Below are 17,778 nucleotides of genomic sequence, written 5' to 3' on the forward strand. Positions count from 1 at the left end.
ATATCCTCGAATACCTTTCCATACCTTTGGGCGCCATACCTTTGGTCTATAGTCGAGTAGATGGCGTTAATATTTATATTTAATAAGTTAAAACATATCAGTGAAAGAATAAGGATCAAAGTCAAATGGCGTTCTAACAGTTTTCTCTTCTGTTGAAAGATGGCAGTAAATTTACAGTGGCCACATAACTTACTTTGACAATCCGTCTCTATACAATCTATTCTCTTTGCTGATATCATAGCTACTCTACTTGTGTTCATGTAACATATGTGCTAGCGTCAGTTTTAAAGACATAACTAATGGCTATATTAAACTATACTAAGGTCAGACAGAACACATGGTACATTCGAGGTAATTTTAAAGCAGTCTAGACTTTTAAGGCTCCTCTTCACGTTGGGCCAACCCCAACGCCAAGAGGGACGCACCCATGCGGTAGAATGAGATAGCAATATCACTTGCTCCCTCTAACGCATAAATGCGTCCCTCGTTGGCGTTGGGGTTGGCCCAACGTGAAGAGGAGCCTTTAGACATATGGTAGTGTGCCAATAAGTACAGTCAGCTGCAGAAATAGTTGACCACAGAAGCTTGTTTCCAGTCGAATCTATCTTCACAGTTGATTTACAGTGTGGAAAAATAAGTCGGGCCCTGGAGGGAAACTACCTTAAATCCTTAAGTTGGCTCATTTCACTTAAAGGAGACATTCCTTTATTTTTAAAAAGAAACAAAACTTGCATGCAGTAAGGTATAAAAAATCTGCTAGAGTAACACCAAGCTAAGTCTGCAGCGATTTTGATAGCAATGGAAGAAGTTTGTTTAAAATAACACTTGCACCGTCTGGGCTATCAATATCGCTGCAGACTTATATTGGTCTAACTCTATCCGTGTCAGTGTTGCCAACTTGGCATAAATGATGCCAGATCTGGGCATATTTTCACTCGCTTGGGCACCAAAATTTTCCATTTAGCATCTGGCATATTTTTTAGCATAACTTAGTCTAAGCCAAGTTTGCACCACTTCGCAGCAACAATTTGCGCCATCGCATTATGTGGTTCATATTTTCATTTTATGAATTTTGACTTTTGTGGACGGATGGACGTCAACGGGCTATATAAAGTTGGTCAAGCAGATCTTGTCAGTAGAAAAAGGCGGTAAATTTGAAAAAAGTATGTGTTTTAAGTGTCTAATTCCAAGTGATATTTTAGCATTTTTTTAGCATAGGTGTTTTAAAAATATTTAGCATAATTTTGGCATAATCTAGACATTAGTCTAGCATTTTTTTTAAATCCGAGTTGGCAACACTGATCCGTGTTAACGATGGTCGATCGAGGCGTAACAAAAGAGTAAACTCACGGTCGGGTAAAAGTTGAGACAATGCGGGTCATTGACCCCGCGGGTGTACACGTATTTGGACATGCGCTTCACACGACTCCACACTGAGAGAAAAGTACAACAAAAACTCACTTAGAATTACAAAAATAAACTTAATCCGGGGACAAGGAGAGTTAACTAATAGGAACAAATTGACTTCTGCAATTTCTATTAGTTCTTGCAATTTCTATAATCTTTTTATTGAAATTATGTTTGGGATTACTGAGCTGTTTGTAGAAATAAATAAACTTTACAGAAATAGTGAAACGTCCATAATTATTACTAAAACTTCATTTTTTCCCCCAGTACAGAACTGTTTTTTAATTCCTGGTGATGATTTTTCTCTCAGTGCAGTTGTTTAGTTTCTACTGTGTAATTCATTATTAGAGATGCAACGGATAGTTGTTCGGCCGGATACCGGATACCGGATCTTCGGCCTGACCATCGGCCGAATATCCGGTATTCGACCGCTGGATATCCGGCCAGCGGAACCATACCTACATTTCAGTGGAATGTTTAAATTGTTTTAAAATAATAAACAAGTGCCATTATGACCATGACTGTTTCTTAAATTCAAATTAATTTACTCCGAAATCAAGCAATGTTACTATCCGGTATCCGGCCGGATAGTAGGTCCCTATCCGGTATCCGGCCGTAGTTAAAAGCATGGCCGGATAGGCCGGATACCGGATAGTAACCGAATATCCGGTGCATCTCTATTCATTATAAACAGGATGACTGACTGCCCGATTCGAACTTTAAGGTATGTCGATTAATAGATCTAGAAGCGATATGGATTAGATGTGTCAGTGTCAAAAGTGACGTTTTTGATTGAAGAAACGGTCACATTTGACACTGACATATCTAATCAATATCGCTTCTAGATCTATTAACCGACGTATGTTAAAGTAAAGTTCTAATCGGGCCGTCAGGGCCGTATTCGAGCAATGAGATACGTCAAATACTGGATATTGAAACGCATTGGACCGGCAATCCAAAGATGTGGGTTCGAGTCCCACGTATTGGCCAGTGTCGCCTTTTTACACAGATTTTCGAGTGATGAAATCGAGCGCTCGAAATTTAAAAATCGGCCCCCTGGTAGGCGTGGCTCACTCCGCGATTTCGTCGCTTTGCTACAGGTAGCTAAAAGTACATCCGTGCGCCACCAATTGCGTACACCAATTTTTGTGGCTAGCCATAAGCCGCACGTGGTGCTGTCGCCACCTAGCGGCCATATCTGTCCTGATCGTAACAGACGCGCTTTGTTAAAGTGACATTCCATTTCCAACTGCAGCTGCAATACTGTTCATTTTACTATGGAAACGCGTCGCTGCCATTGACAATTTCCATAGTAAAATGAACAGTATTGCAGCTGCAGTTGGAAATGGAATGTCACTCTTAGAGAGTGCGTCTTCTGTACCTAGTACTATTATTTATTCTGTGCCCCTGGTATATTGACCTCAAGTCGTCTCTAATGTCATAGCGAACCAAATATAGTAGGAAGAGAAAAGCGACGTGGGTGGCGATGTAATGACCACTGGTTTCTAATGTTTCTATTATGTTCCGAGCTAATCGGACAGACGCCATCAGATATATAATGGCGCCATTCATTTATTATAGTTCGTTTTTTTTAGCATTAGAAAGAACTCCACAGAAGCAAGCGTGCAGTTTTTATCAGGCTCTTTAATTGTTAATAATTATTGAATTATCTAATGTAGCATGTCAATACATATAATTTACTTCAAATTATTACCGCTAAAAGTGCCGGATTTGGAACCACAAGCTTACTTCTGCGAAGTTCTTTCTAATGCTAAAAAAACGGACATTAGGTATTTTTATTTCTCAACTTCTATCACTCACTGTATCACCTACTCACATTACTTGTTTATTTTTTCCCGTGTCTCCCCTAACCCTAAGGTTGTCTGGAAGAGATCGCTCTTTAGCGATAAGACCGCCTGTTGTCCACGATACGAATTAGGGAAGGGGGTAAAAATACATACATAGGTATCCAAATGTAAAAACCATATCGTTCATTGATTAAATTAGTTGACGTCACGAACCTGACCTAGGTTACCCCCACACGCGTACCCCCTACACCCCCAATCAGCTGTTTAGGGGGTGAGAGGTGTATGGGGGTTTCTTATGGCATCAGTGGCGGACGTCTGACAAAATAGTTATGTTGGAGACAATTTGGCAGAATTGAGTGCCGTGTTATTGCATAGTCAACCCTTTCCCAATCCAAAAATATTCCAATTAAGGTTGACTCACGCTTAGACCGGGCCGTGCCCGGGCCGAGGAGTCCGACATGTCTTTTTCTATGACGGCTGATCAAAGATCACGTGGTGTTTTCCATTGGAAACGAAGCGCTGGAAGCTGCGGCCCGACCCCGGCTCGGTATAGCGTGAGTCAACCTTTAAGGCCCGTGCACACCGGCTGCGTGTGCGTGACGTGCACGTGTGCGTGCGGAGTTGTATTGTACAGGTCCTTATGAGAGACGGCACACCGCTTGCGTGATGTGTGCGTGTGCGGCTCCAACATTTTAGCGCATGCGCACGTGCACGTCACGCACGTACGCAAGCCGGTGAACACAGGCCTTTAATCCAGTTTTGATGATTCTTTTGAAGACAAGTCCTATTTCCTGAAAGTGTAATCAAATTTAACCTTTAAATCGGAATACTAAAGTTGAAATTCTATTGGTTTGTATGAAGCCGAAATAGTGGAATTAGAGTTAAAATATTGCCACATCGCCGGTTTCGCTGTTTTATTTACTCTAATGTTACTCTACTTGTTTTTTAGGGTTCCGTACCCAAAGGGTAAAACGGGACCCTATTACTAAGACTCTGCTGTCCGTCCGCCCGTCCGTCCGTCTGTCACCAGGCTGTATCTCACGAACCGTGATAGCTAGACAGTTGAAATTTTCACTGATGATGTATTTCTGTTGCCGCTATAACAAGAAATACTAAAAACAGAATAAAATAAAGATTTAAATGGGGCTCCCATACAACAAACGTGATTTTTTACCAAAGTTAAGCAACGTCGGGAGTGGTCAGTACTTGGATGGGTGACCGTTTTTTTTTTTTGCTTTTTTTTTTGTTTTTTGCATTATGGTACGGAACCCTTCGTGCGCGAGTCCGACTCGCACTTGCCCGGTTTTTTTTGCATTATGGTATTTTAATTATTGTGATTAGTCGCTAAATTCGTTGACGTCACAACCCTGACCTGGGCTACCTCCATATACGTACCCCCTGCACCCCCAGTCAGCTGTTTAGGGGGGTTGTGTGGGGTGTATGGGGGTTTCTTATAGGAGTCATTCTAAGTTAAGAGGTATTAATGGTGTCCATGATACATATTCATACTTTTCTTAAACAATTTAAATAAATTATGGTAATTTCCCTTAAAAGATTGCATTTCCTCTATAGACACTCAATTTCAATTAATTAATTAATTCAGTTCTGTCACAATTGCCCCTCAAACATGCAAAAGTCCCCTCCCCTGGCCTGTCCCTTTGCAGGTTTTACAATAAATCAGTAATTTTATCCAGATGTAATTCCCATAAATCCGTTAAATTTGGTATACTTCATAAATTAAAACAAATATTTATTGTAATGTTATTAATAAAATCCTTTACATTTTTCTTTCTTTTTTCTTTTTCATAAAAATTATTTATGTTAAAGTTTGTCCCCCAAATTCTATGTCTCCTACCTACTATTATGTAAATGTAAAAATATTGGGTTTATAATTTTAATTATTGAGATTTTAATCCCAATAACAATGCATTTGATTCAACACTAACAACCAACCCTGCGACAGTCATCTTTTGGTTACAATTGTCAGTCATTTTGATCATTGACCCCTTTACTTGACAATGTTGTTTTATGAAAGTGGTATCTCCCCTGATCAGTTTTATTTCAAAATTATTGATATAAATACTTAATTGTATTTGTATATTTACTATAGTTTATGCATAGATTGTATAAAAACTTATTTTAATTATTTACGATAAATACTTTCACAATTATATGTGTTTTGACATGAAAAAGTCACTCCCCTGGCGTCTTTCCCCTGGCGCATAATTTTCCAAAATGTACAGTAGAGGTATGAATTCTTGTTTAAATGAATCATTACACTTTAATTGGCTGGTGTTTGTAAGACGGCTGGTCAAAATTTCGATTTTGTTTATGTTTTTAAAGAGATCAGGGGAGAGACCCTTTGCTCTTTATTACATAGAAAAAGTACGGTCTCTACCCTGGTGTCTTCTAAAATGGTAAAAAATTAAAAAAATGACTGATAAGCTTACAAATATACATAAAAGAGTTGTTTCAATAAAAATATTGTATAATTAGACCAAAATTTTAACATTTATGTTGTGCCACTTTTTCATACATGCGATTACCTCTTAACTTAGAATGACCCATAGCACGATCACTTAACGACCACGTTTATATTTTTATTTATATATTAATTTATACAAATATAAATGTTTATTTCTTAGAATATGATACAAAGATGGTAGAAATACAATAAGTGCGTCATATTCTGCCTCTCCATAGGCTACGGCGACCGCTTATAATCAGGCGGACTGTATGTTACAAGTACAATATGGTAAGCCGCTGACTAAGTTCTGTTACGTGACGTAACAGACCTGACCTAGGTACCCCCCTACCTTCCAGTCAGCTGTTTAGGGGGGCAGCGTGGGTGGTAGAGAGGGTGGGGGGGCTACTTATTGCATTATCCAGTAACCTTGCAATATTTTTTGTGGAATTAGGTTTTTGTGCTACGATGGTACAGGTGCAGTCGCAATCAGATATATCGGAGCTGCCGAGGTGCTCAATAATATCTGAACACGCACTCTAAAGCTTTGACAGAGGTCTTAACTAAAGCTTTGACAGAGGTCTCAAGCTTTAGAGGAGTGCTCAGATATTTGTGAGAACCTTGGCCGCTCTGATATATCTGATGGCGACTGTACATATCTACGTTGTCAAGTTTGTTTTTATTTCTTTTTAACCCACATCCGAATAGTTTTGCATAATTATTCTTATTAAATAAAGCGATGTCTTCAAATAAGTTGTAGTGCTGTACAAGGGACGTATTTATGCGTTGGAGGGAGCAAGTGATATTACTATCTCATTCTACCGCATGGCTGCGTCCCTTGGAGTGGCCGGCGCTGGCCCATCGTGTAGAGGAGCCATTACACGAAGAAGACCGCAAAATTATCTGACACGATCTTATTTGTAGAGCCATAAGAGCGTGTCATATATTTTCGCGGACTTCGAAAAGTAACATATTATTGCAGGTCACTGATACGAAATAAAAATTGATTGCACATTCTGCGGGCGCAGCACGGTTCCATTTTTATCGACTATCACTATGCGCGTCCCTTTCGCACTTACATACTTGTTAGAACGTGACAGGTATGGTGACAAGGGATAAAAACGCCACCGTGCTACGCCGCCTGGTGTGTTTAAAAGTTTTTTCTCAAACATGCAATGCAATATTGATGTTATGTTCCTTATAATAGGCTGCGAAGTATGACGTTTCAGGTTCGGCTAGGACAAGAGGTATTTAATGGAATTTCATACAAATCTTGCAGGCCTAGGCCGGCAAAGTCCTCTTTTTTAATTTCCATTTCACAGATATTTGTGACACAGCATCGTGGCATTCAGCCATTAAAAAAAACTAGAGGCAGTATTTGCTTTATGGTTCGTAATGACACTCTACCACTACGCCTATAAAAAGAAACAAAAACAATGTTTGCTACAATTTGCAGTTTTATTTGTATAAAATCAACATGAACTTAATAAATAATACATTATTAACCAAATTCTGTAATTTTAAATTATAAATTTAACTACACAAATAAATACATTTAAAATATTTCATCTAAACGTTAGCGGTAAAAAGGTCTACTCAAACACGCGTAGTTATTTTTTTAAATTGTTATGGAGGCAAAGTTGAAAAATTTTCATTCTGTATTTCTGTTTTATTGGATTTATGGTGCGTTGTTGATTGTTTTTACTTTAATATGAGTCCCGACAAAATAATGAAATTAATTTTAATTGTAATCGTAGGAGTTGGAATTGGCAGCGTAACCAGAATTGATTTTAAATAACTTGCTGTCTCTGCCGCCAAGTCAAAGACGAAGTATCTATATGGTTGCTTATGGCAATTTTATTATTTTAGAATCTAAGAAAAATGGCTTACAGTTTATTAGAAACAGTTTTGTGGCATATTTTAAAGAAATGAAAGTAACTACAAAATCGTGAACACTGTGGAAATTATACTTATTTTCTCCATGCATAAAGCAACGATGTATGTGAAACATGAGATCAACATGAAAGACTATGTAAACTTATGTGACGAAAACGACAGTCAGACGGATACAAGGCGAAAAAATCAAAGATACATGAAAATATACGGGTAGTAAAAATACACGACTCGTGTAAAACATACGCGTGATAAAGATATAGGTACGTGTTAGTTATATTTTGGGTGTAGTTTACTTTTAGTTTTTTCTATAAATAAAACTTGGGTTTCGTGGATTTTTTATTTTATTTATTTCATTGCATGTTTGAGAAAAGCACTATACATACCTCGGCGGGAAATGGGGTTGCCCGCGCTCAGACCTATCCGGCCTCGCTTCGCTCGGCCGTCTATATGTCTTCGGCCGGCAACCCCTTTTGTCCCGGCCTCTGTAGTAATGTACATTAGTATAGACATTTGGTACATACTTATTTGTATATATTATCACCGGATGAGGATAAGGAGGCCTTTTATCAACAGCTTCGCCAGGTTCTAGTGGCTGTCCCAAAACATGATAAGATCATTTTGTTGGGAGATTTTAACGCTCGTGTTGGCACCGACCATGATCTCTGGAACGGTGTCCTCGGTAAACATGGCGTGGGAAGGTGTAACGACAATGGATCCAGACTCTTGTCGTTGTGTGCCGAATTTGACCTTGGCATCACGAACACATTCTTTCGTCTTGCGGATAAATATAAAACTTCGTGGATGCATCCTCGGTCGAAGCATTGGCATCTGCTCGATTACGTCATCGTCCGCCGCAAAGACCTTGGTGACGTTCTCGTAACGAGAGCGTTGCGTGGGGCGCTGGGCTGGACTGACCATCGTCTCATTAGATCGAGGATGCAACTAAAACTTAAAGCTCCACGGCGAGCCTCCCACAAAATCCCTCAAAAAATTGCGTTTTCTAAACTTATCACCGCACCAGATCTGCGTGGTACGCTGGATTCAGCATTTGCTGCGCGCACTCTGCCGACTGAATTCCCCACCACCGACGATGAGTGGCGATGCTTAGTGGAAAATCTTCACGCCTGTGCTCTGGAGACAATAGGGAAACCAGAAAAAAGACACCAAGACTGGTTTGACGCAGCTGATGACAGCATAAAAATTCTTGTCGAAAGGCACAGACGCGAAATGAACTCAAAGTCGGTGGATGCACGTAGCAAAAAGGATGCTCAACACAACCTTAGAGCCAAGATCCGCGAACTCAAGGACAAATGGTGGAAAGAAAAAGCTGACGAATTACAGCATTGCGCTGATACTCACCAGACTGGGAAGTTCTTCGAGGGCATACAGGCCATTTTCGGCCCACGGGTCAAGAAAATTGCGCCAATGTACTCAAAAGACAGACAACACCGAGTTACGGATAAAAATGCCGTATTGAAGCGATGGGCAGAACATTTTAATGATGTTTTGAACCCCTGTGCGCTCAGTGCTAATCTGTCCTACATAAACATGCTCGAAGAGCTTCCGGTCTGTCATCAACTAGATGATCCACCAACCTATGAAGAATACGTAGCGGCAATAAAGCGTCTCAAAAACCTAAAAACTCCCGGAATGGACCAGCTTCCGTCTGAATTGTACAGATACAGTGGAAAGACCAATGTCAATAGGCTTTACCAACTCGTTTTAAGAGTGTGGAACACTGAAAAAGTGCCCCAAGACTGGAAGGATGCGGTAATTTGTAAGCTGTACAAAGGGAAGGGAGATGTCTCCGATTGCAGCTCTTACCGAGGCATATCGCTTCTTTCCAGTGCCGGTAAAATTCTGGCGCACATCATCAACGCACGCCTAAGCCAACTAGCTGAACGACACCTCCCACAGAGTCAGTGTGGATTCCGTCCTAGCAGAGGAACCATTGACGCCATCGCTGTCGTAAGGCAACTCCAAGAAAAAAGTCTGGAACAACAACGGCCTCTCTACATGTGCTTTGTCGATTTAGAAAAAGCATTTGATAGAGTTCCACGTGAGGCCCTCTGGCTTGTTCTTCAAAAATCTGGGTATCCAAAGAAGTTCGTAAACCTGATTTGTCAATTTCATGTTGGAATGAAGGCACAGGTTCAACATGATAGCGAACTTTCTGAGGAGATCCAGATTTCGAGTGGAGTAAAACAAGGATGTGTCCTGGCACCCACACTCTTTGCCATTTACTTTTCAGCGGTCATGAGAGACGCACTCAAGTGTTGCAGCAACCTAATCCAGCTTAACGTAAGGACTGGGAGAAGTGTGTTCGACATCTCGAGATTCAGAGCGAAGTCCAAGGTGCAAAGAGTCCCTATAATGGAGATTCTTTACGCTGACGACGTATGCCTAATGTCCGATAGCATGACGGATCTTCGAAGCTATGTTGACGCTTTACATATCTCTTGTCAACGGTTCGGACTAGTCATTAGTGCTTCCAAGACTCAAATCCTCAAGCAACCACCAAGAGGTAGCGAAGCTGATCCAGCAACGCTGTATCTAGATGGGAAGCCACTAGATGAGGTATCGCGCTTTAAGTACCTTGGAAGTACTGTCCGAAATGACAACACTTTGGCTTCGGAGATACCATTCCGCATCGCTAACGCCGCTGCCAATTTTGGACGACTCGCTGACCGGGTTTGGAGGTCCCATGATCTTAAGCTAGAGACGAAGATTAGCGTTTACAAGGCGCTAATCATCCCGGTCCTATTGTATGGCTCAGAGACATGGTGCCTTTACAAATCTGATATAAAAAAGCTAGACACCTATCACCTAAGGTGTCTAAGATATATACTCAGAATCAAATGGCAAGACCGGGTTCCAAATTCTGAGGTCCTGCGTCGTTCCGGGCTCTATGGTATGGAGGCTCTGCTAATGCAACGACAGCTAAGGTGGTGTGGGCATGTTCTCCGTATGGATGACCGCCGCTTGCCCAAAACCGTATTCTACTCTGAATTGGTGGAAGGTAAGCGGAAGCACGGCGGTCAGCATCTGCGTTATAAAGACGTGCTCAAACGACACCTTAGCGCTTGCAATATCGACCCTGAACGTTGGGAGGAGCTTGCAACAGACAGGTCATCTTGGCGGTCGACCATTTGTAATCGCATCAAACTGTTTGAGGAAGACCGCCTCAACATCTTAGATGCAAAACGCCAACAACGCAAAGAGAGACCGAAGCCCTCTTACACGTATACATATAACGCGTCTGGCCAACTCTATTGTAACACCTGCAGAAGAGTCTTTAAGACCAAGTTCGGCCTGGCCAGCCACATTCGGGCTCATAACAGGCGTAATCCGTAAATTTTATTTTTGGGGTCGCCGTAATCGAAATCGATGAGGAGGACTATATATTTGTATCTACGTAACTTCCCTCTAAAAGTCTACAGTCTACACCCATACAGTCTTCCTACGCTAAAACGCCGTATTTTCATTGAAAATTTAATGCAAATACCGCTTTTTAGCTTAGGAAGGCAGTATGGGTGTTGGATAGGGTTGCCAGATGGTCGGGATTTGGCGGGATTATCCCGATTTTTAGCATGTGTTCCCGATTCCCGACAAAGTGTAAACTGTCCCGAAAAACAGCTTCACGTTATAAAACAATAATTTCAAGTTCCGAACTGTCGTCGAGCAAGCGAGCTGACGTAATGCCAATAAAGTAAAATATCATTGTTTTTAATACAATTACTTTAATTTGAATGAATTTTTTTTCCCGACTTAAGTCCCAAAATCCCGAAAACTTGATATTGTTTCCCGATAATAGCGCCTTTCGATCTGGCAACCCTAGTGTTGGAGGGTGCCTCCCCCGCCCGTCAATGGTGAATATTTTAACGATGAGCTATTATTGCAAATTGTAGCGTGTTTATTATAATGTATGTCAGTCTGTGGTGTAATGTTTAGGTGTAATCATCATCATCTGAGGCATTATAGCCGCGGGTGGGCCTTAGCCTGGTCAAGCAAGTCTCTCCAGTCCGATCTGTTTGTGGCCTTCCTTCTCCAACTTTTCACTCCCAAGATCCTGATGTCCTGGTATACGCCATCCAACCATCTGAGCTTGGGCCTGCCTTTGCCTCTGCGGCCCTCCGGTCGGCCTTCTAGAAGGCGCTTGGGTACTCTGTGGGTTTAGGTGTAATAATAGATCAATAAATATGACGATGTGGACGATGATGTTGGTCTGACACTTTATTATCCTCTGTACCGTATTTCTGTGTCTAAACCCTGTGTGTTACTGTTTTTTGTCACAAAAAAGGCAAATACACTCCATAAGCGTAACGCAGCACGGCTCTCTGCGTTTGCACGCCGGTTGTGACCTATTTAATAGTAAGTAAGATGTCACATTGCTTGCGTATCTTGGGGCTCTTGGAGGACACAGCCGGGCTAGCACATGATTGGCGCGACGGTATCTCGCGGCGAGATAGACTACCCGTTCCTCTTTAATTAACATACACTTTGTTTTGTTTATTTATTTATTAAGGAAATAACACACAAGCGCACATCAAGCGTATACAGTAAAATTTTATTTACACAGAATAAGAACAAGTGCATTTTTACATCTGACCCACTTACCCACTTTTGCTGCTGACTGTTCAATTACATCATTAATACCCACTATAAACCTAACATGAGCATGCCTTCATTTCTGAGTAATGATATCGGCCTCGATATCGTTATAAAAGTGCTATTTATTATCATGACAGGTAATTGGTCAATCGTGAACCTTATTTGAAGGGCATAAAGCCCACAAATGGTCAGATATTAATGTTACTGATATCATTCACGCCTGGGTTGCCAGGTTCCGTACCCAAAGGGTAAAATCGGGAACATATTTCTAAGACTCCACTGTCTGTCTGTGACCAGGCTGTATCTCATGAACCGTGATAGCTAGGCAGTTGAAATTTTCACTGGTGATGTATTTCTGTTGCCGCTATAACAACAAATTACTCCGAATAAGAGTCCGACTCGCACTTGTCCGGTTTTTACAAAGGCATAAGATCCACCGATACTCAGTTTAGAAGTGCTGTTATGGTTTTTCGCCCAAACTGTTGTTAAATAACTTTACCTGAACCTTATCACAAAGGCTATAAGGTCGATCAATGTTCAATCTTTGATGTTACCATCGTCCACATAATTAACTAACCTTTCATAACCCTTATCACCAAGTCTTAAGGTTCACCGATGTTTAAGTAATGAGTGTGAGTGTAGCAGTTCGTACTATAATTTGCATAATTTGACCCACGTAACCTTTATTGCCAAGACATAAGATCGACCAAGAGTCAGACAAATGTGTTACTGCCATCGCCAACACTGTTAACTGTCCATCGGTGGACCTTATTACAAAAGGCATAAAGTCCACCGATGGTCATGGTGTTGCTGTAAGTTAGTACTACAGTAACAGTACATTTAACTGACCTTTCATAATCCCTATCACAAAGACATAAAGCCTATAAATGATCACATTAATTTAGCTGGTAGTAATGATCGGTGGTCTTGACCCGCTTTCGACGTAATTATTGATTAACAAGAATAATGTACATGTTACTAGGCTTTTTACACGGTTTGTTGAATTGTTGACGTGTCAGACGTGTTATATTGAGATATTCAGATTGTCACACGGTTACTAAAAAATATATACCTATGTCGGCGGCCGATCGTAAGATCAGGCATTTCGTGAAATTCCTAGGCATATCGAGAAACGTGAAAATCTTTGACTCGTTCCCTGTAACGACGGAGCCCCGCTACGCGGAGCTCCTATTTCTGGACAGTTTGCCCTTCGGGCATCTGAAGCAACCTAATAACGAACCTATCTTACCGATATATATTGGTTTAATGTGACTATCCTCAAAACAATACACAGGAACATTACGATCTGCCTGATCTTACGATCGGCCGCCGACACCTAGTTGGTCAAACCAATTTGTCAGTCAGTGAGAACTAGGAAAATTATAGGTACTCATCCTTTTCTTTCAGGTGCTAGTACTAGTGTAAGACAAAGATAGTATGATTCTCTCTGTCTATGTACTTTCTAGTACTGAAACTGATTTAATTTTTCTATTCACATTGTTTTATTATTATATTTTTTAATATTGTGACATTTTTAATTTATTTCTATTTGGATTGTTTTGGTTTGTTATGTAAGTACTAATTATAATTGTAATTTTATTTTATATTCAGGGCCGTGTTGCATAATAATCTACAACTAATATTACAAGCGGAACTCCTTTTCTAATAAGTGAAATTAGAAAAGGAGTTCCGCTTGTAATATTTGTTGTAGATTATTATGCAACATGGCCCTGATGTTAGGTTCTAATTCATTCTTTTCTTTCTTCTTATTTCTTGAATTTGGGTCTTAGGTTAGTATAGGGTTCTTACAACGTAAGTATAAAAGTACAATATAAGAACACTTACAAAACATTACAAAAAATATATAAACACATTATATAAAACCTATTAGGTTCTAATTTTTATTCTCTTTATTCATCATCCTTCTTAGGCTAGGGTTTTTATAATATGAATATAAAAGTAAAATATAAAAACACTTACGAAACAATAAAAAATACAATAATTCTTTTTATTATTACAAAAAATGATCACCATACGACAAGTAGTACTAAGCTGAAATGTATCTTTATTTTACCTGTGTGAAAATTGTATATTGAGATAAACTAAAACTATAGTTCGTTTTTTTAGCATTAGAAATAAGGTAAACAATCTTGATGTGTCTTTTAATTGAAAAACACATTTTAAAAATAAGTTACGGCAAATATGTAACAATTATGAATCTAACACGATCATTTATATTCTTCTGCTTTCATAAGTAATAGTTTTTGATTTTTATAAAGCATTTTTCAACACGTTGATCTTAATCCTGTATACTTCTGCTCATGGTATTCCGCCTGGTACTCTCTTCCCGTCTTTTCTAGGTCACCTGACTGACACAATCCTACGTCATCATGCGACAGAGCTATATGATAATATGCGATAGCGCTATATATAGCGGCCATGTTATTGTGACGCAGGTTTGTGTCAATCTGGGAAGAGAAGACTATGTTTTATTAGACTACGCTTCTGCTTACAATCGACCGTGCCTTACCATGCTCTCGTTCGTTTCCAGACGCGGTATGGAGAAGGAGAATGGGGAAGGCGGCGACGCCGGCAAGCCGCCGCCCGACGGGCTGCTCGACGCCGCGGGGCTCTTCGGAGGTAATCATCATCATCTTTAACCATTCTGCCCTCCTAAGCTAAAAAGCAGTATTTTCATTAAATTTTCATATAAAATACGTCCTTTTAGCTTAGGAGGGCAGCATTGACTGAAAGCGAATTACAAATACTATGTTACCACGAAGTACTTACCACTTTTATACGTCCCATACTGAGCACAGGACTTTCGCAGATGCATGGTTTCTTCACAATGTTTTCCTTAACACTGATTTAAACTTTCACGATTTTTACATATTATTAAATTGTACAACGGGACTTAATCGCGTATTTATGTTTTAAGATTTACCTCCGACGTTTCGAGGACGGCGTTGTCCCCGTGGTCTCGGAGAACACTATAATGTTTTCATCTACCCTCAACTGGCTTAAGGAGCCATGTGAGGGTAGATTTTGTTTACTTTTATTTACCTACCTAAAGATACAGAGTATTATAGTCAATCGACCATACACAACTCCAAATTTATAAATCATCACGGATATTATGTAAAACGAGTATATTCAAATCTTCTCAAACGCTTCCGTTGTTCACGAGATATCTCACTTTGAACCGTTACAAAATCGACCTTGTGTGTATTATAACAAAGTTTACAATAGATTGAACAGAAAAACGCAACCTAACCTGCCTACTCCATCAGTACTTGTATAATCGACCTTGTGTATATGGATACAGACTTCACAATAGATTGAAATGAGTAACGAACCTAACCTACCCAACCGTCTACGAAATGACGTAATTTGTTTGGAATACCGCGTCTCTTACGTCATTTAGCTGTTAGATAGCAATCGTAAACAGAATGACGTCATGCAATATTACAGACGCGGTTGTTACGCCCTTTTTGTTTTGTGTATACCTCTGTTATTGTTATAGAGTCGAGAACTCATCCGCCCAGTGTAATAGGGCCGGTACAGACGCGACTGCAATCCGACTGCAATTTGTATGGGAACGTTGCAGTTGGCGTGCAGTCGAATTTCTAGGTTTTTTTACGCCTTCTTGTCACACTTGGTCACATTTGGCACACCCTGGTGTGACGTCACGTTTTTTCAACGAAATCGGCAAATCGAATTAAGTTAGGTTGGACTGTCTATGTACATATTATTAATATTTTATCAAAATCTTTTTGAACAAAGAAATATTAGTAATTTTATAACCAAAAACTGATTAGGAAAGGAAATTAAACGAATAGAAATGATCATTCCAAAAACTTGTTATTTAATTGTACAGCGAATTAAATAATTCAAATAAGATAAAGTGACGTCAAGTAAAGTGTGTGACTCCCCGTCTCCCCTCCCCCCTGTCACAACATGTCACATTTTCTTGACCTCCTCCGCCCCCCTAAACGTGTGATGTAAATAATGGATGACTCCTTATGATGACATTTCCATTTGTCATTGCAAATGCCATGCAGTCAGGTATACTGGTTTCTAAGAGCGTTCGACTCGTTTCCGCTTGATCAGCTGTTGTAACAACACCGTCGAGTACAGGTCACTGGCCTCGATGACAAGAAACCAACTTACAAATGCGGCTGTTATCACTCTTATGTAGTACGCGCAAGGTCGCTTTTTGTTTGAACAAGCCGTTGAGTAAGATGGGCTTACGTTGCCAAGAAACCGACTTACAAATGCGGTTGTTATCACTCTTATGTGGTAGAGTTAAGGTCGGTTTTTGTTTGAATATAATGTATTGGTACATTTAGTTGGGTGATAAGTTATCAATGTTGCAATCGTTTCGCGTTTCTCTTAATTCTTGGTTAATCTTGGAATAGGATAAGTTTGTGTATATAAATAATTCAGGTGCGTATTTAACTACATATGTATTTACTTATAGTGAAGTGGAATTAAAAGATTATTTTGTGTATATTATATTATAGGCGCCATTCATTTATTACGTAAAACGATTTTGGCCAGTTTTTTACCCCCTCCCGCCCCTACGTAAGAAAAAATAAATATAGATATAAATAAATATAGGTTACTACTTTACAAATTATTATAAATAAATAAATACTGGTTGAGTGGAGGAAAGGAGGGGAGGCCTTTGCCCAGCAGTGGGACACTAAACCAGGCTAATAAAAAAAAACCGGGCAAGTGCGAGTCGGACTCGCGCACGAAGGGTTCCGTACCATAATGCAAAAAAAAACAAAAAAAAAGCAAAAAAAAACGGTCACCCATCCAAGTACTGACCACTCCCGACGTTGCTTAACTTTGGTCAAAAATCACGTTTGTTGTATGGGAGCCCCATTTAAAACTTAATTTTATTCTGTTTTTAGTATTTGTTGTTATAGCGGCAACAGAAATACATCATCTGTGAAAATTTCAACTGTCTAGCTATCACGGTTCGTGAGATACAGCCTGGTGACAGACGGACGGACGGACAGCGAAGTCTTAGTAATACGGTACGGTCTTTGGGTACGGAACCCTAAAAATACTATAGGACTAATTTACACAGATCGATCTAAGTAGTCCCACAGTTAGCTCAATAAGGCCAAAAAGAATAGATAGTATAGAGGGGTCCTGTCAAAGTAAATTTTGTAGTCACGGTACATTTACTGCCATCTATCGACACACGATTAAAACTTAAAATAAAATTGAAAATGTATAAATGAATTAAAATATGTTTACGGATATATGATTATTAATTTTTATTGTTTCACAATGACCCATGTTCTTTCACTGATACGTGTTAAAATTGTTAAATATCAAACGGTGTCGCCAACGCCATCTAACCGACAATAGGCCAAAGTTTATAGCGCCATCTATTCGAGAGTGACTTTTGCTTGACATCCGAGGCACGTTTTTTTCTTAGACTTTATTTATCTTATACGGAGTTATATATATCTCTGATAAGGCTCTGTTGTGGACACTATAGACGACGATATACATATATCACATGTGAAAAAGTTTTCACCACACCAGCTCGGAAAGAATTACTTTGCACTTCAA

At 39.8% G+C, this 17,778-nt stretch overlaps 1 protein-coding gene across 1 annotated transcript in view; it reads left to right on the top strand.

The window, feature by feature from the left end:
* LOC134676799 (uncharacterized) overlaps nucleotides 1–17,778 on the top strand; it is a 344,277-nt gene that overhangs the window by 35,560 nt on the left and 290,939 nt on the right. Inside the window, exon 3 of the mRNA XM_063535181.1 lies at nucleotides 14,738–14,826. Within this exon, the coding sequence (XP_063391251.1) occupies nucleotides 14,745–14,826 (82 nt within the window). The 5' untranslated portion in view covers nucleotides 14,738–14,744. The remainder of the gene's footprint in view (nucleotides 1–14,737; nucleotides 14,827–17,778) is intronic.

This window comes from Cydia fagiglandana, chromosome 25, assembly GCF_963556715.1.
Source record: "Cydia fagiglandana chromosome 25, ilCydFagi1.1, whole genome shotgun sequence".
In the NCBI taxonomy this organism is placed as follows: Eukaryota; Metazoa; Arthropoda; class Insecta; order Lepidoptera; family Tortricidae; genus Cydia; species Cydia fagiglandana.